The following is a 24,580-nucleotide window of genomic DNA, read 5'->3' on the forward strand; positions in this document are numbered from 1 at the left end:
GTTCATCTCTTATTTGATATCAAAAATAGATTCTACGTACAGGTTCCAATAAAAAAAAACTGTGCAAACTGGTTTTTCCTACAACATCCTCCTAGTAATAATAATTATTAATACTTTATTATAGAGATTACCAGCCCTAGGTTGGTTCATCCCTCACTTCCTCCTAAGTTATAGCGAATTTAAAAAATCCAAAATTTAAAAGTCATGGGATCTTGTGAAATGTTTTTTGAAATTTTTTAAATATTCAACAGTTTTTATCAAAAAAGGACCAATTATTTCTCAGATATGTGATACCGTCTAGAATAGCATTTAAAAAAGTCCATGTTTTTCTTTTTTTTTATATATCAAATTGTAACTTTAGAACGATTTGATGTAAAAAAAAACAGTGTGCATAGATTTTTCTTATTGGAACCTGTACAAACAATCTATGTTTGATAAAAAATTCCAAAGATGGTTATCTTTTGTTAGTTTTAAAAATCGATGTAAAATAAAAATTCGGAAGAACTTTTGTGAACACACATATTTCTAATCCTATAATAAATACCTTTCCAACCTTTTCAAGCAAAATTGTATCAGATACCGTTTTCTTTCCGGAGAGTCCTCAAGGGATTCTTACAGGCATTCCAGCTGAGATTGCTTCAGGAGCTCATGCTGGCATTACTGCAGAAATTCCCACTGCAATCCTTCGAGCAGTTATTGCATGTATTCTTCAAATTTCACTAAGGACGGTTGCAGAGACTTTATCCAGGGATTTCTCATGGGATCCTTCTTGGAATTTCTCCTGGAATTCCTAGTAATTATTGCTTGGACTACTCCCAGAGTTTCAATAAGAATTTCTGCATAAAATTCAGCTGAGATATCGTCAGAAACTCCAACTGAGATGGCTCAAACAGATTTCTTCCATGGCTATTCCAGCATTTCGCCCAGAAAATCCAACTGGAATTCATTCAAAGATTCATCCATATGGATTTGTGTGGGGACTCCTCCAAGAATTTCTCTAGTGATGTCTACAGAGCATCCGCAGGAGATTCCTCCAAAGAATTCATCAGATTTTTTCTGGGAATACCTCTATTTTTTCCTACATATTTTTTTTTCTATTCCTTCAAAAGTTCAAGGTATTCCTGCTTGGAGTATTCCAGGAGTTCCTGCTGGGACTTTTTCCAGGGATTTTCCTGGGATTCCTCAAGAAATTACTGTAGGAATTCCTTTTAGGATGCCTATAGAAATTGCTGCTGGGATTATTCCAAAGAATCCTTCGTGAATTCTTACAGAAACTCTTTTTTTGTGATTATTTAAGGGGTTCGTCTGGGAACGCCTCATGTGAATTCTATAGAAATTCTGCTAAGATTTCTCAAATAATTTCTGTTAAGGTTTCAGTAGAAATTGCTCTTGAGATTCGTGCAGAATTTCCTCCAAAGATTAGTTACGGGTATAAATATGTGTTACATTAATAAGACGAAATAGTTGTGATGATTAACCTGGGTTTGTTAGGGGAATATCTGTAAATAAAAAGAAAATCGCGTTAAGTACTGTTCCTTTGAATTCCACTAAGAATTTGCATCCTCTGACAGATACGTATATCAACCTTGACTCGAGTCAAGTACAAGACACTGAAGACGACCTTACAGTTGAGGTCGAAATACGTATCTTTCAGAGGATGCCAATTCTTAGTGGAATTCAAAGGAACAGTACTTAACGCGATTTGCTTTTTATTTACGAAATAATTGTTTAATGTGTTATAAATGTGAAATTCGTGAGTTTTTTGTGTTATATATTGCAATTTGACTTTTAAATATTCGCCTAATTTTAATGTACATTTATAGGGTTCTGGCAGAATAGTGGTTCATTAAGTGCAATCCTATTTTGATTGTCAACATTCAGGCCATTTCGTTTAGCGGATAATACTAGAGACACAAACCTTTCCCTGACACGTACTTCAAGTTATAGAACTCTAGTAATAGGACCCGAAACGGGATGCCCGATTAGGATTAGTTTTCCTAGACAAAATCAAGCTATGAAAGCAACAGCAATGACTGTCAACTAAAAGGTGAACTGCCAAATAAAATAGAATCCCATGATGACTGATGGATCAAAATCAATTAATGAAACCTCGTCATCCTGTGATAGGAAGCTGTTTTGTATCTGGATAACATAGACACACTCATTTTCTGGGATGTGATGTGCCAATTTGTGATGTCTTATTTGTACATTTGAAAGGTTCTATGCATAGTGATATGGTGATATGTTAATCCTTCTATAATAATTTATTTCCTTTTTTTTAACATGGCGCCTAACGTGCATTTGTAGGGTTCCATTTAATTGTTCGCTAATTTATTGCTTGTCTTCGTATGTCAAAGGAAATCAAGTAAATTTACATTAGAAAATGATTCTAATCCCAGATCGGGAATCGAGCCTAAATACCCCAACCCAAATACAGAAACCCCGTACATTCACCGACCAAGTTCACACATTCTGCAATACACACCCTTAGTATCGATCATCGACCTTCGGCCAGTTCCACGGGCTTGCAAAAGCCCCCGAAGAAACATCCCATCGTACAATGAGTACTTGTTCCAGCTTTTCTCTTGTACTTACTCACGGTACTTCACTTCATAGGTTAATTAAATTTACGATTTCTTTTACCCCTTTAATTTCCATCCACCATAGCCAGTAGCCAACAGGCACATCAGAATGGTTTGTGGCAGAGTGGTCGACCAGGATAGATGGGTAATTATCGCAAGATGACCGGAAGTCAAGCAGTAATCTCTTCATGCTCTAAAAGTGCTCTACAGTACAGTTTGCGGCATTCAGCGCGATTCCGAAATTGTTTTCCGTGCGAAACCTTTGGATATGATTGGTCTTAGTTTCATCTTTGGTTTGTTCTATGATCTCTTTTTCGTGCCACCATTACTGTCCGGATTCTGACCATGCGGAACTCTGATTTTAATGTTAGGCGTACGAACGATTTCGGAACGAGTGTCTGATCAGCTACGTCATTTCTGTGCATGAGTCGAGAAAAGGAATACGATGCTCGATGGAATGCTAGAGTTAAAGATTTTGGTGATTGAGCGTGGGTCTGATCCTGATCGATGATTGGAGCCAAGTTCTGTCGCCTTGATGAGATTGGCCAATCAATTATTTAAATTATCAGAAAAGTACCAGACGCCACGCGAAGGAATTCAACACTCAAATGGAATTCACACATCCTCTTCCCTAATTTCTATTCAGCAATAAATCATCATTACCTTCTCTATTTGCGGACCGGTTTCCTACACACGATCGAGTCGATCTTCCCGCAGTTATTGGTGGTCCCGACTGATCCATCTACGAAATGCCGTAATCTGCACTTGCTTTGACAGGCGATCGCCGAAACATCATCCGTCCATCATCGTGCTGCGGCCTGAGGTGGATACCGGTCCCGGTACGCTAATGGCCTATTTCTGTGCGCCGTTCCACTCACATATATGATGTGTGCCATTAGCGCGATTCCCCAAAAAGAAACAAACAAAACTCGAAGACCTTCGCTCAAGGTCTGGATTTACGATCGACAACAACGTAGGTACGTTAGGTACGAGCCTCCACTTCCAGGCGCTGCGCTGCTAGACGGACGAGCTGCATGTCAACGCATTATGCGGCGTTGCGCCCCGTAATGGCTGGATTATGAAAACAGCCCCAACCATCGCCGTCGTCGTCATGAACGCGCATTAATGGCCGCAGCCGGGAATATCCAATTCCAGAGGGGGTTAACTGTAGATTCCTTCGGTGTTTGTTGATTTTTTTGGGTCATGTCTGTGCACTTTTTCTCTGTGGTTTCTCTTCAGCGGCCGCGCGGCAGTTGGTTCGGAAAGTCCGATTCGATTCTCCATCTTTTCCGAATTCGGCCGGACCGAACAAACACGGGGAACAACGGTCTAGTTATTAAAAGCTCTCGCGCCGTCGGTCGGTGGAAATTAGCCCCGAGTGCAAGTGGAGGGCCCCCAGTTCTTGCGGATCATCGATGGAATGACGCGGCATGACCTATGTAAAGCATTGTCCAGTTAGAATCCGGACGCAAAGGATATTTTATTGTGACGCTCTAAATGATCATAATCATATTTTTTTTCACTGCAGTCTGATCATAAACAAGTCCTCTAATGACGGAGAAAATTTCATCGATTTTCTTGCTACGAGTGAAAAGTTATTTCAGATTGAAGACATGCGAAGGAAAAAAATCTTGCACAAACACGCTGAAAATTTAGGGTGGTCAGGTACGATAGTCGCTAAAAATGTTAATATCTCCAAAACCATTACGTGTGATGTGCTCAGATGTTGTTAACCATGCCATGAGGAAGTGTCCAAGGAAGATTAAAGTTTATGTTCATGGATAAATCTGCTTGGAATTCCAAGATTTGCCAGGAAGTTCGAGCTCTGGACATCGTTTTCTCACATCACGATTTTGACACCAAATGTGTACAAAGATGATAACCTCAAGAATGGCGTGCTGCTTTTCAAAAATGCCCACAAGGGATCTGAAGAGGTTTGAGCTACTTTGGTGAGCTATCACGACAGCCTGAGATGTGCAGTGGTGTCATCATTGTTGGATAGTGTTTATTAACGAAAAAACACTCAAATTTCGCTTCATTGGAATTCACTGGTAAGCCCTTAATTTCGAAAGGAGAGAAATATTGTTAAAGTTTCTTTGGATTCCTAATCAGACTGGTAGAGGGTCTCAGGACACTAAAGAGATGACCCGATTGTTAAACAAATACGCCGAAGGGGTTGATGTTAAAATTTACTACCATTGTGCAGATTTTTAAGGAAGCTATCACGGAAAAAATGAGAAAATGTATTAAAAATTAAATTTAATAATTTTAATGATATTTTTCCATGAAACTACAGTAAATTGTCTTTGTTTTGAGGGCTTAACCTTTTCTGTTTGTTATTCCACCTCTGAGATATAAGTGATTATCTGCGTCCGGATTCTAACTGGACAATGCTTTATGAACGCGGACGGAATGGGTTCTACTGTTTCATTTTTCGAATTCGCCTTTTTGGTTATGTTTTAGTTTGTAATTCTAGACCGCCAGCCCCCCGAGCGAGAGTTCATAAATAACATGTTATTTCCCCCCTGGTTGAAGAGGGAAGGCTTTTAGGCACTAACAACACGGTAGCCGTAGATTGCCAGGAAGTGGGATGGGAGTGTGTTGCAAAAGCGTACGGTACAGGGCTGCGCCGCCGGTGCGGCGGCCAGTTTGTGAGTTTACGACGGGATTAACCTTGTTTGGGGCGGGTTACGAGAAGGAATGACGCAAATTTCGGATTTTCTGCTCGATGTACTTTGGAAATGATTGTTTTGGATGGAAAAGCAGCCGATGGTTGTTAAGTCATGACGAAACTAGCATATGCAATTTCATACGTAATAGACGAGCAATATGTTTTGTAAATATATAAATTGCATTGTCTTAATTGTTCTCAAAGTAAGTTATTCTGAGTAAAATATTGGCAAAAAGTTCTGAAGAATCACACTGAATTTCGTAAAGGAATATTTCCTAGAATATTTCTGTCGAATGTTTTTTCTTAGGACAGGGCGCTGTAAGAGTATCTTGTCGAGTTCTTAAAATTTTCGGTGGAATTCGGAAGCCAACTTTTGACGAAACTCCTTTTCAAAAGAAACTGTAGATAATACTTCTGCAGAAGAGTTTCCGGCAAAATAGATGCACAGATTTTTGGTGGACCTAACATTTCTTTGGTAATATTATTGATAGAATACTAGTGTGAAGATTTTGAAAGAGTTCCAAAAGAAATGATTTTGATTCTTAAAAAAAAAAAAAAAACAAATTAATCCACCTAGTGGTGATAGTGCCTTTCTCGTCGAATATGTTCGCACAATCTTTCCGTCGACATAAGTCAAAGTGTTTTTGAATCCAGATATTTTTAAAGTAAAGCAAGCATTTTATCAAAGCCATCTTTGAATTGACTTAAAACTTACTGATGGTACATAGTCCGACGTTAGTACGGCTGAATAATATCAGAAAACAAATCCTACAATCTAAACAAAAACTAAAATAGAGTTAGTTTATCAAATTAAAAGTTTACCCAGGTAATTTGACAGCAATCAATGTCGAATTGGCGTGGTTTTATGGTACCACACGCATGGGTTTGGTTCAATTTCACATTTTACTACTTTCCAACTCACTTTCGGTTCACATTTTACCACTCACCGATTGTCCCTGATGTGGTCTTTTTTTGACAGTTTTCCCAAGGGAAATCTGTCAAACTACTGTCACGCACACGCAAACGAATGCATTGTGTGGGGCACTTTAGACAAGTTTCAAGCAAATTGTTAATCAGTTTTCCTAGAAAGTCGCGAATTGATGTACCGCACACATGGGTGTGGTTCATTTGTCATTTCGGCAGTTCCGGCGAGACACTCGAAACTGGTTCCGAAACACTACCAGTAGTCTTAAATGTGGCCTGAGACTATTTTCTTGCTGACCTTTCTTTGTGTTATTGAAGGAGCCGTTATTAATTGTGCTGTGAGCATGCGTTTGGTTCCGTTCTACATTTGACCACTTCTGGCGGGGCACCTGGCTGGAACCAGTTTCGGCACATTATTGGTTTTACAAAGTGTGGTTGATTGTTTTTCTTGTTAACCGTTCATCAGGTTACCTAAAAAGTAATTTAATGTGTCGTAATTATGGGTTTGGTTCTCCTTTACATTTGACCACTACCGATGGGGCACCCGTAATCTGTTGTAGAACACTACTGGCTGTCCCAAATATGGCCGGAAACTTTTTTTTTGCCAAATCACGATACTAAAAAATCCGCGATTTCATGTGTTGCATGCATCAGTTTGGTTCACTTTCATTTGGCCATTTCCGGCGGGACACCCGGAACCGGTTCCGGATCACTACCGGTTCAGATATATTCTGAGAATATTTTCCTGCTTACTGTTCATCAGGATATCAAAAAAGCCACTATTTGATATGTCGCATGCATGGGTTTGGTTAACTTTTAAACTTGGCCACCTCACTACTGGTTCTGATATGGTCTGAGAATGCTTTCCTGCTTACTGTTCGTCAGGATATCGAAAAAACCGCGGTATGATATGTCGCATGTTCGGTTTTCGTTCAATTTTATATTTGGCCAATTCCGGCAGGACACCCGGAACCGGTTCCGGAACACAACCGGTTCAAGTTTGGTCTGAGAATATTTTCCTGCTTACCGTACATCAGGATGTCAAAAAAGCCACTATTTGATGTGTCGCGTGCATGGGTTTGGTTAACTTTTATACTTGGCCACCTCCAGCAGAACATCTGGAACCGGTTCCGGAATAATACCGATTCCGATATGGTCTGAGACCATTTTCCTGCCTACCATTCATCAAGTTATCGAAAAAGCCGCGGTATGATATGTCGCATGCATGGGTTTAGCTTACTTTTATGTTTGGCCACTTCCGTTGGGACACACGGAACCGATTCCGGGACACTACCGGTTCAGATATGGTCTGAGACCATTTTCATGGTTACAATTCATCAAGTTATCGAAAATGTCGTAGTTTGATGTGTCGCATGGATGGGTTTGTAGCGTTTTCATATCTGGCCCCTGCCTGGGGTACCGGTCCGGATCGCCTAAATGGTCATAACTATGGAACGGCTGGACCGATCCGAACCATTTTCAATAGGAAACAATGAGACCAGATTCCGCGTCGAATGATCCGTTAGTCATTAAAATCGGTTGAGGTTTACTGCCAAAAAGTGATGTGAGTTTATTTGTACACACACATACACACACTCAGACATCACTTCAATTCGCCGAGCTGAGTTGATTGGTATATATGACTCGACCCTCCGGGCCTTCTATCAAAAAGTCATTTTTGGAGTGAACATATAGCCTTCCCAGTACACTTAGTGTACGAGAAAGGCAAAACGGAATCAGCTAATGTATTTGGCCATAAAATGATCACTCTGTACTTTGAACATGCTGACGCTACGGAATCAGTTCCGGATGTTCTAGATTTCGATTCTACTTGGTCATTTTCACCCGTTATTCATTAAAAATGCTATTTTACGGAACATAATATGTTTTTCATTATGATTCGCAATCAAATTCTCACTATTTTCATTAGAACTTACGTCTCTATCGTTAAACATCTTTTTCAAGCAGTTTTAGACCGTTTGGGAACTACCGGATGTGGCCACCAGACATAATCTCCGGAGGAACCTGCTACCTACTGTATGCTGGCGTTCACATCCATAATCCATGTTTTGTGGCTTCAAGTATTGAATTTAGAGGTATCGTGTCTCAGAAGAATTTGTTTTCCTGACTTAAGGACAAACTAGTTAGAATCCCAAAATGGCCGCCACAATGGTCGACTTTGGCACCTACTCACGGTTTCGAGAACACAAAGCTCTTCGTAAACAAAACCAGCGCACCTGAGCTTCTTATTTTAAGCTTATTACAGGTAAGCAAGAACAGAATAATGAAATGCATTATTGTATAAAGCTTGCTTCTTGATATTTGTGCATCTAAAGTTTTGATGCACTGTTGAAGCGGGATTTCAAGACGTTTGTCCTTAACTCTTTATTTCGGATTTTCACCTTTGTGGTTAGTCCACCTAAAAGTGCGATAGGAATTCACTTTTTTTCATAAATGAAGATAAAGTATTGGTGTCATCTGCAAAGTCGCAGAAAAATGTATTTTTGGAAAGTTTGCTGAACAAACCATTACCTTATTTTAGGAGATTTGTTCCGGCCTAATTTCTGCTGAAAATCCACTCCAGGAATTCCTACTGATTAATTCTTGCTGGTAATCCTCCAGGGATTCTTGGTGTCTTCCAAAGAGCAATTACTGAAGAAACCCCAGCTGATATTATTTGAGAAATTTCAGCAAGAATTCCTGAAGAAATCTTAATAGAAATATCTGAAGGAATCCTAGCAAGAATTTCAGCCGATGTTCCAAGAGAAATTCATAAAGGAATCCTTAAAAAATCTCTGGAGAAATCACAAAAGAAATGTCTACAGGAATCCTTGGAGGCATTACAGTCAGGATTTGTATAGGAATTCTTGGAGAATCCTCTGGGACAAGCTCAGCAAGAATTTCTAGAGAAATCCCATTAGAAATTTGTGGAGGAATTCCAAGAGGATTTATCCAAATTTATCGGTTCACTGGTCTCCGAGATATGTCAGCTAAAATATTAGTTGTCTTAAAAATAGTGTTTTACGAAAACGAATCTAGCTTCGCGAAAGATTACCCAATTGAGCTCAAATTCGTACCAATGATGCACATGTAATAGGTTGGCAAACAGTCAAAATTTAAGAATAGTTGATGCACTGTATGAAAAGTTACAGCATGTTGAACTTTTTTGTGAAAGAAAAAAAGTTGCCTATCCCAAACATGTTGGCCACCCCCTGTGCTATAAAACATTTTATAAGCCTATAAGCCTTTAATCAGCCTATCCGAGAAGATCTGCTGGGAAAGTCCCAAGAAAGGAAAGCAATTTAAAAAGGAATACGAAGGAAAATGGCCTGAAAAAATGCGGAAATTTATTGTGAGAAATCCTGGGAGGCAATTCAAGAGGTATTTCTACAGAATTTCCACACAAAAAAAAACCCTGGCGGAATTTCTTTCTGGATTTTGACTAACATTGTGGGGGAGGCCTTCTTGGCCACTTTCCTGGGGACATCCGAGTGTCCAGGACCATCGTAAGGTGTCATGAGATCCTGAAAGGACTATTTTCCTTCACGTTTCGACAAATCACGAAGTATGAGGTGTCGTACGGTTAATTATGATAAGACCACTTTGGTAACTTTCCTGAGGGTACCCATGATTTTCGGGAATGATCAGGCCGTTCCCGAGGGGTCGAAGAAATGTAGAATGAATATTTTTCTTCACGTTTTGACAAATTATCAAGTTAAAGGTGCTGCACGATTGACTTGACCTACGCTGTGGAGATTGCTCAGAGACGTTTCCTGGGCGCTTCAGGTTTCAGAGGGCTTTCCCCCCTGAAAGCCCTCTGAAACCTCCTGAAGCGCACAGGAATCGCCTCTGAGCAATCTCCACAGCCCCCTCTTCATACACTCTCAGGTAAATTATGTGGGGTTTCCGGAGACGTTTCAATAATCTTCAACGCTTTTAAAGATGTTTCAGGAAACTTCAGAGGCGTTTAAGGGCTTTATCGGCTCTCAGGTGAGTTACACGTTGATTTCAAGATTTCTCTGAAACGTTCAAATTGTTTCAATGCGTTTCAAGACGTTTGAGAAGTGTTTTAGGGGGCTTCTGAGGTTTTCAGGTTAGCTTCACAGAGGTTTCATGGGGGTTTAGGAGGCGTTGCAAAGCGTTTCAATACGTTTCAGGGCATTTTATGAGGATTCAGAGGAGTTGAAGGAGGCGTCAGAGGCTCGCAAGTGAATTTTACGGAAATTCAATGTCAGTTTCAGAGGCGTTTCAAAGCGTTTCAAGGCATTTCAATGCGTTCCAGGGTTTTCAGGCGGCTTCAGAGGCGCTCAGGTGAGTTTCACAGCTATTTAATGGGGTTTTAGAAGCGTTCCAATGCATTTGAATGCGTCTCAGGAGGTTTCCGGGCGATTAAGGGGGCTTCAGAGGCTCACAGGTAAATTTCATGGAGGTTTCATCGGGATTACAGAGGCGTTTGAAAGCGTTTCAATGCGCTTCAGAGCGTTTCAGGAGATTTCAGAAGGCTTTTAGGGGGCTTCAGAAGCTCTCAGGTAAACTTCACGGAAATTTCATGGGGGTTTGAGAGGCGTTTCAAAGCGTTTTAAGGTGTTTTAAGGCGTTTCATTGCGTTTCAGGACGTTTCAGGTCGTTTCAGGAGGTTTCCAGGAGGTTCAAGGGGCTTCCGAGGTTCGCAGATTAATTTCCTAGAGGTTTCATTGAGATTTCAGAGGCGTTTCAAAGCGTTTAATTGTGTTTCAAAACGTTTCAATGCGTTTCAGGGCGTTCCAGAAGGTTTCAGACTAGTTTCAGGGGACTACAGAAGGACTCAGGTGAATTTCATAGAGTTCAAAACGTTTCAATTAGTTTTAAGTTCAATGCGATTCGGGAGGATTCACGGGGTTCAGATACTTGCAGGTAAATTTCACAGAGGTTTCATTGGGGTTACACAGGCGTTTCAAGGCTTCTCAATGCGCGTCAGAGCGTTTCAGGAGATTTCAGAGGGCTTTTAGGGGGCTTCAGAAGCTCTCAGGCAAATTTCACGGAGATTTTATGGGGATTTGAGAGGCGTTTCAAAGCGTTTTAAGGTATTTTAAGGCGTTTCAATGCGTTTTAGGACGTTTCAGGAGGTTTCCGGGAGGTTCAAGGGGGCTTCCGAGGCTCGCAGATGAATTTCCCAGAGGCTTCATTGAGGTTTCAGAGACGTTTCAAAGCGTTTCATTGCGCTTCAAAGCATTTCAATGCGTTTCAGGGCGTTTCAAGAGGTTTCAGAGTAGTTTTAGGGGGCTACAGAAGCTCTCAGGCAAATTTCCCAGAGCTTTCATGAGGATTTTAGGCGTTTCAAAGCGTTTCAAAACGTTCAATCACGTTTAAGGCGTTTCAAGGCGTTAAAATGCATTTAAATACGTTTCAGGAGGTTTCAGGTGGTCTAAGGGGGCTTCAAATACTTGCAGTTGAATTTCACAGAGGTTTCACAGGCGATTCAAAGCGTTTAAAGGTGTTTCGATACGTTTCAGAAGGTATTACGAAAAAAATAATGAAGCACTACAAATGCATATTAGAAATATAACATCTATAGTGGAGCACTACAAATGCGTAATAAAATAGGACATCACATATGGACACATACAACACAGAACATAAATTTTGCCTTGTTACCCTAATGGATAACAATTTCCGATGACATGATGACGAGGTTTCATGATTGTTGTTGGTCCATCAGTCAAATCCTGTATTCATGTTTTTTTTTCCTGGCTGTTTGCCTTTTGTTCGCATTAGTTGCTTTCATAGCTTGAGTTTTGTCTAGGAATTTCTAATCCTAAGGGGGCATCCCGATTCGGGTTTCATCACTAGAGTTCTATACCTTGAAGTCTGTACCAGGGAAAGGTTTACACCTCTAGTACTCAATCGCGGCCCGAAAAGGCCTGAATGATGGCAATCGAAATAGGATTGCGGGTCTCCATTTCTGCCAGAGCCCTATAAATGTGCATTAATACTAGGGGAAAATTTAATTAAAATTTAGTTAAAATACAACATTTAACACGAAAATAAAACTTGTAATAAAGGTTTAAGAGAGATTTTAGGGAGCTTCAGAGGATCTCAAGAGTCTCAAGTGAATTTTACAGAGGTTTCATGGAGGTTCAAGAGACGTTTCAAAGCGTTAAAAATTTCAGTTACTTTACTACATGACATACATTATATACTTTACATTACACCTTACTAAGCATAACGACCATAATTACATGAAGTTGTGTGAGTATGAACCTTAGTCATAAAGCTTTTAGAGACAAACAAATACGTTGGTAGACCCGACGACCTATACTCAAGGGAGTTCTTGGAGCCCCTCAAACACAAAGTTAACCCACCACTTGACAGCACTTTTTATTCATAAAGCTCCACTGATTACTGATCACAGATTACACTAGCAGATCAAATGGCCTGAACTTCGGGGAGTTCTCGAATACTCTTAAACTTTTCCACCTTAAATACGCCGTAAACGCCCCTTTACTGCCTTGAAGGTTAAATATCAATACATATTGTTTTATAGCCATCAAACTTAACACCGCAACAAGCAACTCTTCGGAAAAAATGAGTTGCAACTAATTCATATTGATAGACAAACTGAAAGAATTTCAGACGAAATCCCTCAAGAGATTTTCGGAAGGGCCTCTGGGGAGTTCGCGAAAGAGATCCAGGAAAAGCTACTGGAGGAATACCCTTAGAAAACCCCTCAGTATTTTTGGAGGATTCTATGTAAAGATCTTTGAGGAATCCCTAATGCAAATGCTGGAGGAGCTGCATTAAAAATCAACTAATTTTCACTGAATTATGAGTTATTGGAGATATCTCAGCTGAAATGCTGTAGGAAGTACATGAGGCGTTCCTAGACGAACGCCTAAAGCACAAGAAGAGAAGCCTAGCACCAATTTCTGGAGCAATCCCTGTGCCAATCCTCAGGGGAATTTCTAGAAAAAATCAAAGAAAATCGGGTTAAGTACGGTTCCTTTGAATTCCACTAAGAATTTGCATCCTTTGACAGATACGTATTTCGACCTCAACTGTAAGGTCGTCTTCAGTGTCTTGTACTTGACTCGAGAGTCGAGTCAAGTACAAGACACTGAAGACGACCTTACAGTTGAGGTCGAAATACGTATCTGTCAAAGGATGCAAATTCTTAGTGGAATTCAAAGGAACCGTACTTAACCCGATTTTCTTTTATTTACAGATATTCCCCTAACAAGCCCAGGTTAATCATCATCATAGAAAAAATCGTCAAGGAATCACTGGATGAACCCTAATAGGAATCCCTACAGTAATTTCTCGAGGAATCCCAGCAAAAATCTTTAAAAAAATGCTGCCAGGAACTCCTGGAACAATCCCCCCATGAATGTCTGGAGAAATCCCAGGGTTTATTGCAAGAATGCTAAGAAGAATTTCTGAAGAAATCCCTGGAAAAATCTGACGAAATCTTTGGAGAATCTCCAGATAAATCCCTTAAGGAACTCCTGTAGACATCGTTAGAGGAATCCCTGAATGATTCTCTAGAGCAATCTCTAAAGGAATTCCGAGAAAATACATGGAAGAATCTCTAACGGAACTCCCATCTGAAATTTATACAGAAAACCAAATTGAAATTCTAGAAGCAGTCCCAGCAAGAATTGTTAAATAAATTCCAAGAGTAATTCCTTGAGAAACACCAAAAGTAATTCCTAGGAAAATCTTGTTAGGAATTTCTCCAGGTTCTCTGGATAAAGTCTCTGTAAGACTCCTTAGAAAAATTTGAAGAACACAAGCTATAACTGCTGGAAGGATTTCATCGGGATCTTCTAAAGAAACCCCAGCATAAATTCCTGAAGGATTTTTTTATTCAAATTATGTTTATGTGGAGATATCTCTTGAAACGCCACCAGAAACTTTAACCCATAGAACTGAAAATTTTAGAGCCGTTTATCTAGATATGTCCCATGTGCCCAGAGCCAGGGTTTATGATTATGACATTTTACAACCCTGACACTGGTGTTGGTCTACATATGTAAATATGCAACAATACTGTTTATGGAAGATTGAATTCTTATTGCTTCCAGAAAAAGCTTCTTATGAGTAATACTCCAATATCGGTGAGCCTGTTATTACCTCCGCAGTCTAACCTGAAGCTGGCTTTATTTTTAAAGGGGAGAATCGATTGAACCAACTTTTTTGATCAATGTTACATATACGTTCGTTTCCCACATCTTTCGCTTGATCCAAATATTAGAAAATGACAAACCCCTCTCTTACCTGTATCGATTCGGCCACGGTGGACATGCTGTAATCGGACGTTGCACTGGCACTGCCCGGTCCCAGCCGGTGATGAAACGACCGCCGATAGCTGGATGCAATTCCGGACACCGCCGAAGATGAGGCCGATGAAAGCGTCGAGTCAATGGACGCATTACCACCGCGATCAGGGCGCAACTTCACACCATTGTTGTTGTTGTTGTTGTTGCTGGCGGCGCTGTTGTTGCTATTATTAGCGACGTTGGTGCTGTTGTTGGTACTGGCGGCAGCATTGTTACCAGAGACACCAGAGCCGCCGCTATTGACGACCTGAGTACCTGAAGTGGAAGTCGCACCACCGCCAACGGTCGATCCGTTGTTGTTCACACTAAACCGATCCATTGTTTAGTATAAAGCCGAGATATCTTATCCCGTAACGAACAAGCCTAAACACTAACACTCCACACTGTACACATTCGCAAACTTTTTCTTCTTCTGCTTCTTCCACATTCAGCGCGTTTGCTTACTTCTTTGAGACTTTTTTTTAGAAAACCTTAAAAACTTTTTGAGCGCTCCATGCGCGCTATTCACATACACACGGCGGCGGAGGGAACTCTCGAGTTGATTGCACAAAGGGGAGCATTTTTTCCCCACACGCACGCTGAGCTTTCTTCCTAACTCCACTTACTCACATCCAGCGCCAGGGTTTGACCTTTTTTCGCACTTCTTTAAGAGACGCTCGGTCGCGCGAGCGTGCGCGCACTTCTCACAACACTTTCCGGACCTCTCCTGTCCCATGCGAATGCGAAGCGGGTTGGGGGGTGTGATAATTGTTGCCCCTTGCACTTTTGCCTCCCCCGTTCCTCACACTGGGGATGAGAAACAGGGCGTCGTGTAATGGGGGAGAGGACTATTGTTTTCCACGGGCTCCGTGCGCAAGGCGCTTAATTAAATCAAATTTCGCCGCCAAACACGACGACGACGGCCGATCCACGACGATCCGCGCGACTTTGTGCGACTCGGTGATTATGCATTAGATGTAGTTAGGGTGAAAGGGGGTGATCTTGTTTGGCCTCCCCGGCGGCAGCAGCAGCACCAGCACCAGCAAGTCAGCATAGCCTGTTGATTGTTGTTGGAGACGGAGAAAGATGATTATTATTATGATGCTGTCGAAGAAAAGGGGTTGTGTAATTTCTCTTTCTCTACTTAGGGTGGCCCGGACGATCGGTCTTCAACAGTGGTATTAAGAAGTATAAATTAATCTACTAAGTAAACAGTGTTCAAATTCAATAACAATAATATGGAACGAGCTCACCTAAAAATATATTCACAGCTCGAGAAAAACTGAATTTGTACAACTTCTAGAAAAAAATACAAAATAGAAGCATTTGATCATTCTGGGAACTTAGCAAATTTTGAGTCCAGAAGTCTACAAAAAAAATAATGATAAAATCAGGCAGGGCTCATAAAAAAAATAAGAAAAATTCAGGGTCGCCTATTTTTCCGAAAAACTCAGGTGGAAATTTCTTGTTTTCCCCTGACACTACTTTGAAAAATCATAACTCAAGAACGAAGCATCGTAGAAACTAATATTTTTTTTAGAAAATGAAAGCAAATTTTCTCAGAAATCTATAAAAAATATGAACTGGGCAAAGTTTTCCACAGTTGAGAAAATTTGTAAAGAAAAGCCGGAAAAACTATGCCTGAACCCGCGGAAAATTTTCAAAAAAAATGTTTTTGAGAAGGTTATTTCATAAGTTTTAATTGCTGAAATATTTGGAATGCACTTTTTTCTTCGTTTTTGAATTATGGCCAATTTTGTTTAAAACTTTCCAAATGTGCCAAAAAAGCCTTTTTTTTTTAAATCATAACTCAAGAACCAAGCATCATAGGAACAAAGTTTTTTAATGAAAATGAAAGAAAATTTTCTCAGGAATTCAAAAAAAATGAAGTGCAAACAGTTTTCCACAAAATTTTCCACCGTTGAGAAAATAATAAAGAAAAGCCGGAAAAACTATGCCCGAATTAGTGGAAAATTTTCGAAAAAATATTCTTGAGAAGGTGATTTCATAAGCTTTGATTGCTGAAATTTTTGGAATGCACTTTTTTTTTCGTTTGTAAAAAATGACCATATAGTATAAGCTTACATGGTCATTTTTTACAAAATGTCCATTTTGTGTCTTAAAATAGCTCGTAGGATTGAGGAAATAGTGCAATGATGTCTTCGGCAAAGTTGATGGTAATGACCAGCGCCATCTTTTGACAGTTAGAGGTTTTAGACCAATCACCATAAAAATGAGATACAAAATTATTATTGTTTAATTGTTGAGATAGAGGGTTGATGTCTTCGGCAAAGTTGTAGAATGTTTGGATCCAAATAACTTTCCTGAAGACGTCAATGTTGGGATTTTTACACCGATGGAGATATAGGCCTGTAATTGAAAGTTAACCCCAAAAACACGTTTTTAAGTAGAACATACATTTGTTGAATTTTTAAACCCATACAATAATGTTCTGCAAAGTTGTATGTATCAATAACATACGCAACTTTGCCGAAAACATTAAAGCTGTATGAATGAAATGAGCCGAGTTATCGATAAATTTATGATTTTTTTCATCGACTTTTAGGGATAAATATCTTTTCGAGGGGCAAAAAGGTGCAGATGAGGATACCCTTATAAGAAAGTACATCTAAAGAGCTTTCAAATAAGGGTTAGTTTATCCGTCCACGATCGTCTACTGAGGAGATATGGCTATGATAAAAAAAAATGTCCTTACTACGATTTAAGGACAAACGTCTTCAAATCCCGCTTCAACAGTGCATCAGAATTTCAAATGGACAAATCTCAAGAAGCAAGATTCACACAACAGTGCATTCTGTTCTTGCTCACTCGTAATAAGCTTAAAATAATAAGATCAGGTGCGCCGGTTGTGTTTTCGCAGAGATGTGTGCCATCGAAATCTTGAGTAGGTACCAAAGTCGGCCATTGTGGCGGCCATTTTGGGATTCTAACAAGTCTGTCCTTAAGTGCAATCAAATTAACTTTGGCATTTTCATGGCAATTCGAATGTGGAAGCTTCTAGATTTAAACAGGAATTCAAAGATGAATTCCTCAATATTCCAATAAAAATTGTGGTAAAAACATTAAAAAATCGGAGTGTAGAATTAGCATTTAAGTTAAAATGCACGTTAAAAAAAACTAAAAAAAAATAAAAAATCGATAAAAACTATTATCATAAATAAAAATTAAAAAAATGTTAAAACAAATTAAAAATAAAAAGAAACATTTATTTAGCAAGCTCAGGAGTGCCCGCAATACTCAAAAGATCAGAAAATAGGAGCATAGATTTTTTTTATTCTTTATTAAAGTGATTTTCCTCCGTAGGAGGGTTCATCACTAAATAGGAGCATAGATGAGTGCTCAACTCCAATAGTGCAATTGAGCAATAAAGAGAAAACTGGCGCAAAAATACAAATATCTTAAAAAAAATGGAAAACCCCAGTGCATTTTCAAGATAACTGACAGGATTTCAAATACTTTTATAGAAAATGGAGAGGAGTGCCTTTCGAATTGATCAAATCTTGATTTTTATATTCCATCATTAATTATGTTTTTTATCGCAATTTTCGGAACAAACTTTATAATCTCTATAACATTCTTGGAGAGCTTGCGGAACTAAATTGAATTTATCTAAAACTTCAATGTTTCAACATTTTTAGTGAAGGCTTCTAGATTTCAGCTCGAATCAAAGATGAATTCCTCTACATTTCAATAGAAATTGTGGTAAAAACATAAAAAATCGATCAAAATAATAATTAGAACTTGAATTTAAAATTAAAAACAAATAAAATTCTAAATAAATAAAAAAAAAAGTACAACTTTTGTAGAAAATTCAGGAGTATTTGCAATGCCCCAAGTATCTGAAAAAATGAGCAAAGATGTTATTGAGTGTGCAGCCCTAAAAGTGAAATTGAGCAACAGAAAACATGGCATAAAATACAAATTTCTTACAAAAAAAATAAAAGCTTCGGCAAATCTTCAAGACCGACAAAATTTTAAAAACTCAAAGAGAAAAAAAAATATAAATTCACCATAGAAACGTATTTTTATCACCCTTACAGAAATCATTTTTCGTTATGAAATAATTTTCTTTGGCTGAGCAATGAGCAGATTTCCAAAAAAATAGTGTTTCTGGCCCATAAGTGAATTTCAAGAGGTTCGCCAAAATGTCCAAAGTGTATTTTTTTTTCAAAAAAAATTCCGTAAAGACGAAATTACTGTAGCAATTTGAGAAATATCTGTCAGAACAAAATCCCAGGGGAAACAAGACAAAGGCTACTGTATTCGTAGAAATATTTCTAGAAAAAAAAATCCTGAGCAAATTGGAAAGGGAAATGGAGAAATCGATAGAGATACCTTAAACGAAATATTAATGAAACCTAAATGAAACGGGACGATTTTTTTTTTTTGAAAAATTTTACAGAGAAAAAAAAGTATTTTTTTTAAATAAGCATGAAGGATGCTCTAGGGGAAATACTCTAAAACTACTTTGTTTGAGAATTTTTTGAAAAAATGTCAAAGTATCTTCTGAGACAAATTTTATTCCAAGAGAAATTTGCTGGAGTCCCTTCAAGATTGTTGTCAGCAAGTGGAGGCTCTGCAAGAAATCCTCCAATAATTTATGCTGAAATTCCTGCAAAGATTCTTCAGGATTTTTTTCACAAATTTTTCACTAACAATTCTTGCCGTGTTTTATATGCTTTTTTCATACGTTTTCTCCGGGCTTATTTGGAATCGATTTCCCTACTGATATTTTGAAAATGATCAAGTTCAGGGCAACAAATTATTGAAGAATTTCTAGAAACTGGAAATATTTTCTCATTTTTTTATCTTGGATTTTTCATAAAAAAACGGAGGATTTATGGTGCTCTAGAACGAAAACAACTTTTTGGGTACTTCGGATTAGAAATGTGATTGTCATATGATTAAACAAGAGTGACCATGTTGGAGATAGTATATCTTCCAATTCGTGTTTAAAGTATTACTTTCCGACAAATTTTTGTTTTGTTATGATTTTTGAGAGTAGCAAGTTCCAATTCAGAATCGAAGATTTTTTTTCAAAATGTGTCCACGTATTGCTTTGAAAACTTGCGTAAGAATACCTCCGGGGATTATTCCAGGAATTCGTGTTAAAAATTTTCTTGAAATTTGTTCAGGAGTTTCTTAAGAAATTTCTAAAAGATTTTTCTTTGAACTAGCCCACGGGTTTCTTCAGGTTTTTTTTTTTCAACATTTTTTCCGGAATTTAGAAGAAATTTCTTCAATGATTGCTCCAGAAATTCTTAAACGTATTCTAAATGTTCCTGCAGAGATTTCTTAAAAATGGCGTTCCATCAGGAATTTATTTACAGTTTCTTGCTGGATTACATCTATCAATTCTAGCAGGAAGACTTCCAGAGATTTCTGAAGCAGTTGCTTCAACGATTCTAGCTAAAATTCCGCTATGAATGCCTTCTGATTTTTGCAGGAATTCTTTCTGGAATTCCTCTAGGGGTCTTTTCAGGTATTTCACCATATATTCTCCATCAATAATTACTTCAGGGATTTTCTCAGGCATTTCTTCTAAAATTTCTCAAAGAATTATTCCTAGGCATTTCGCCAAAAAATCCTCTAAAAATTCTCAAGAGATTCTTTTGGAAATTCATCCAGGGATTTCCCCAAAAGTTTCTCTAGGTATTTCTCCAAGGACTGCTCCATAAACTCATTTTACGATTTATTCAAACCAATTTTCAATAATTCAGGCATTTCAGGAGTATCTCCAAAGTTCAATTCTTGAAACTTCTGATGGGTGTTTGCAAGAAATACTTCTAGGAGTACACCTGATGAGGTTTCAGTTGTTCCGGATATTCTCTTGGAGATGCCTTTAAAAAATCATTTCTTTCTGCAATTTCCTCAAAGATTCCTCAAAGAACTCCTCCAGGACTATGGTTTTCAAAAATTTCAGCAGGACGTCCTCTCATATCTTGAGAAACTGTATAAGAGATTCTTCCAAGCATTTACCCTGAAGTATATCTAGGTGCTCTCTCAGGGATTGTTTAAACAGTTTCACCAGAGAGTTCTTCAGAAACTCCCTGAAGGGTGTCTGTTGTAAATCTTTTCAGGGATTTGCTCGGAAACTATTCTAAAAATTCTATTCTAAATTACTCCACAAATTTCTTCAAAAGTTCCTCCAGAGGCTTTTCTATGGTATTTTTTCCAGAATTCCTCCAAAAGCTTTTAATAAAATCCTTTTTGGATGTTTTTTTTCAGAAATATCTACCGATTTTTATCAAGTATTCTCCCAAAGAAAAGAAATCCCTTAAGGATTTTCTGAATGATTCTCCATAAGAATTCCAGAAGATACCTGTGGAGATTCCATGAAATTTTTGAAAAAATTTTGGAGGATTCTTTACTAACATTCCTGAAGCATTTTCTAAAGTGAAAACTGGAGGATACCCTGCTAGATTTACTGGAAGTAATAATACAAGAATCCCTGGAGAAACTCTTGCTGGATATTCTGAACCAATCCCTGAAGTTGTTCTGCAGACATTCCTGTGAATATTTCCAATGAAATCCCTGGAGAAACTCCCGGAGAAATCTCTAGAGAAGTTCGTGAAGAAATACCTAGATGAATTCCTGGAGAAACCACCGGAATATTTTCTGAAAAAAATAATTTAAGAAGAAAAATCATCTGAATGCAGAGATGAACCAGCCTAAGACTGAAAACCTCAATATTAGATATATAATTTGATTAATTTATCTTTATTATTAGATATATATAAAACTTCTGGATTCCTTTTGAGATTTCTTCAAAAATTTCTTTCTTTCAGCAATTTCTTTGAAGAATTCTTCCAGGACTATGATTTATCAAAATTTCAGAAGAATTTCCTCTCATATCTGTGGAAATTGTATAAGAAATTCTTCAAAGCATTTCACCTGAAGTATATCTAGGAGTTGGGCTGCAAAACGGTGAGTCGATAAGGAGAGCGTCCAATATAGCTCTGGTCCTCACAAGTTTCTACCTCATGCTTCCACGGGTCAAGCGATGACAAAGACCGCCAGCTAAGAGTTGTGTGCTTAGCTGGTAGTGCAGCCTGGGCACTGTTGTCCTTCTGACTTCAGCTAGACTGAGGAGGTACGATTCGAGCGTTTACCAAGGAGGTGCGGCTCAAACAGCGTCTGTTCTGGCATCCAGCGGCTGAGTAAGAAACGCTGCACCACGCCCAGCTAGATCCAAGGTGGTAGCCCCATCAGCGTGGTCGTCCCAGTGTTGGTTGGGACGTTAAACATAACTGGCACGATGGCCCTCCGGCGAGACAGGAGTGTTGGCGTAGGCCCAATAAGCCACCCGTAAAAATCCCCATTGCGAATAACATAGGAGAAAATACGACTCGATACAATCGGCAAAGACCCACGCGACGAAATAAGGACTACGATTGGAAACTTGGAACATGGAATTGCAAGTCACTAGGTTTCGCAGGATGTGACAGGATAATCTACGACGAACTACATCCCCGCAACTTCGACATCGTGGCGTTGCAGGAACTTTGTTGGACTGGACAGAAAGTGTGGAAAAGCGGGCATCGAGCGGCTACCTTCTACCAAAGCTGTGGCACCACCAATGAACTGGGAACAGGATTTATAGTGTTGGGCAAGATGCGACAACGTGTGATCGGGTGGCAGCCGATCAACGCAAGGATGTGCATGTTGAGAGTTAAGGGCCGTTTCTTCAACTACAGCATCATCAACGTCCACTGCCCACACGAAGGGAGACCCGATGACGAGAAAGAAGCGTTCTACGCGCAGTTAGAGCAAACATACGATGGTTGTTCGCCGCGTGACGTGAAAATCGTTGTCGGCGACATGAACGCGCAGGTAGGAAGGGAGGAAATGTATAGACCGGTAATCGGGCGAAACAGCCTGCACGCCGTATCGAATGATAACGGCCAGCGATGCGTAAACTTTGCAGCCTCCCGTGGTATGGTAGTCCGAAGCACCTTCTTTCCCCGCAAAGATATCCACAAAGCCACCTGGAGATCACCCGACCACCAAACAGAAAACCAAATCGACCACGTTCTAATCGACGGTAAATTCTTCTCGGATATAACCAACGTCCGCACATACCGCAGTGCGAATATAGATTCGGATCACTACTTAGTCGCTGTATGCATGCGCTCAAAACTTTCGACAGTTATCACCACGCGTCGAAGTCGAACGCCGCGGCTCAACATCGAGCAACTTCGTAACGTAGAAGTGGCTCAAGACTACGCGCAGCAGTTAGCAGTGGCCCTACCAACGGAAGAGCAGCTTGGCGCAGCTACACTTGAAGATGGCTGGAGGGACATCCGATCCGCCATAGGCAGTACCTCGGCTACAGCACTAGGCTTCGCGACTCCGAATCACAGAAACGACTGGTACGACGGCGAATGTGAACAGTTGAAAAACGAGAAGAATGCAGCATGGGCGAGAATGCTGCAACACCGTACGAGAGCGAATGAGGCACGTTACAAACAGGCGCGGAACAGGCAGAACTCAGTCTTCCGGATGAAGAAGCGCCAGCAGGAAGAACGAGATCGCGAAGCGATGGAAGAGCTGTACCGCGCTAAGGACACGCGAAAGTTCTACGAGAAGCTGAACCGCTCGCGCAGAGGCTTTGTGCCACAAGCCGACATGTGCCGAGATAATCACGGGAATATTCTCACGAGCGAGCGTGAGGTGGTCGAGAGGTGGCGGCAGCATTACGATGAGCACCTCAATGGCGACGTTGCAAGTACCGAAGGTGGCGTGGTAACAGATCTAGGAGTATGTGCACAGGACGAAAGACTTCCGGCCCCTGACCTTCAAGAGATTGAGGAGGAGGTTGGCCGGTTGAAAAACAACAAAGCCGCTGGAGCAGATCAACTACCAAGCGAGCTTCTAAAATACGGTGGAGAAGCACTGGTGAGAGCACTACACTGGGTCATTACCAAGATTTGGGAGGAGGAAGTATTACCGGAGGAATGAATGGAAGGTATCGTGTGTCCCATCTACAAAAAGGGCGACAAGTTGGATTGCGGAAACTACCGCGCGATCACACTACTGAGCGCTGCCTACAAGATACTCTCCCAAATTTTATGCCGCCGTCTATCACCGATTGCAAGAGAGTTCGTGGGGCAATATCAGGCTGGATTCATGGGTGAACGCGCTACAACGGACCAGATGTTCGCCATCCGCCAGGTGTTGCAGAAATGCCGCGAATACAACGTGCCCACACATCACTTGTTCATCGATTTCAAATCGGCGTATGATACAATCGATCGAGAACAGCTATGGCAGATTATGCACGAATACGGATTCCCGGATAAACTGATACGGTTGATCAAGGCGACGATGGATCGAGTGATGTGCGTAGTTCGAGTATCAGGGACACTCTCGAGTCCCTTCGAATCTCGCAGAGGGTTGCGGCAAGGTGATGGTCTTTCGTGCTTGCTGTTCAACATTGCTTTGGAGGGTGTAATAAGAAGAGCGGGGATAAACACGAGTGGGACGATTTTCACGAAGTCCGTTCAGCTGCTTGGTTTCGCCGATGATATTGATATTATTGCTCGTAAATTTGAGACGATGGCGGAAACGTACATCCGACTAAAGAGGGAAGCCAGGCGAATCGGATTAGTCATTAATGTGTCGAAGACAAAGTACATGATGGCAAAGGGCTCCAGGGAGGAATCACCACGCCCGCCACCCCGAATTCATATCGACGGTGATGAAATCGAGGCGGTTGAAGAATTCGTGTACTTGGGCTCACTGGTGACCGACGACAACGACACCAGCAGAGAAATTCAGAGGCGCATTGTGGCAGGAAATCGTGCCTACTTTGGACTCCGCAGAACTCTACGATCGAATAAAGTTCGCCGTAACACGAAGTTAACCATCTACAAAACGTTGATTAGACCGGTCGTCCTCTATGGGCACGAAACATGGACCCTACGTGCAGAGGACCAACGCGCCCTTGGAGTTTTCGAACGGAAGGTGTTGCGTACCATCTACGGCGGAGTGCAGATGGAAGACGGGACTTGGAGAAGGCGAATGAACCACGAGCTGCATCAGCTGCTGGGAGAACCAACCATCGTCCATACCGCGAAAATCGGGAG

The 24,580-nt window shown here is 40.2% G+C and overlaps 1 protein-coding gene across 2 annotated transcripts in view; it reads right to left on the minus strand.

Moving 5' to 3' along the window:
* Nucleotides 1–24,580, minus strand: part of LOC109402335 (protein Shroom) — an 835,627-nt gene that overhangs the window by 773,802 nt on the left and 37,245 nt on the right. For both annotated transcript variants that reach the window (XM_062849388.1, XM_029864194.2), the window contains exon 2: nt 14,431–15,528. In XM_062849388.1, coding sequence (XP_062705372.1) covers nt 14,431–14,811 — 381 coding nt within the window. In that variant the 5' untranslated portion in view covers nt 14,812–15,528. The remainder of the gene's footprint in view (nt 1–14,430; nt 15,529–24,580) is intronic.

The sequence above is a fragment of the Aedes albopictus genome, chromosome 2, assembly GCF_035046485.1.
Source record: "Aedes albopictus strain Foshan chromosome 2, AalbF5, whole genome shotgun sequence".
Classification (NCBI taxonomy): Eukaryota; Metazoa; Arthropoda; class Insecta; order Diptera; family Culicidae; genus Aedes; species Aedes albopictus.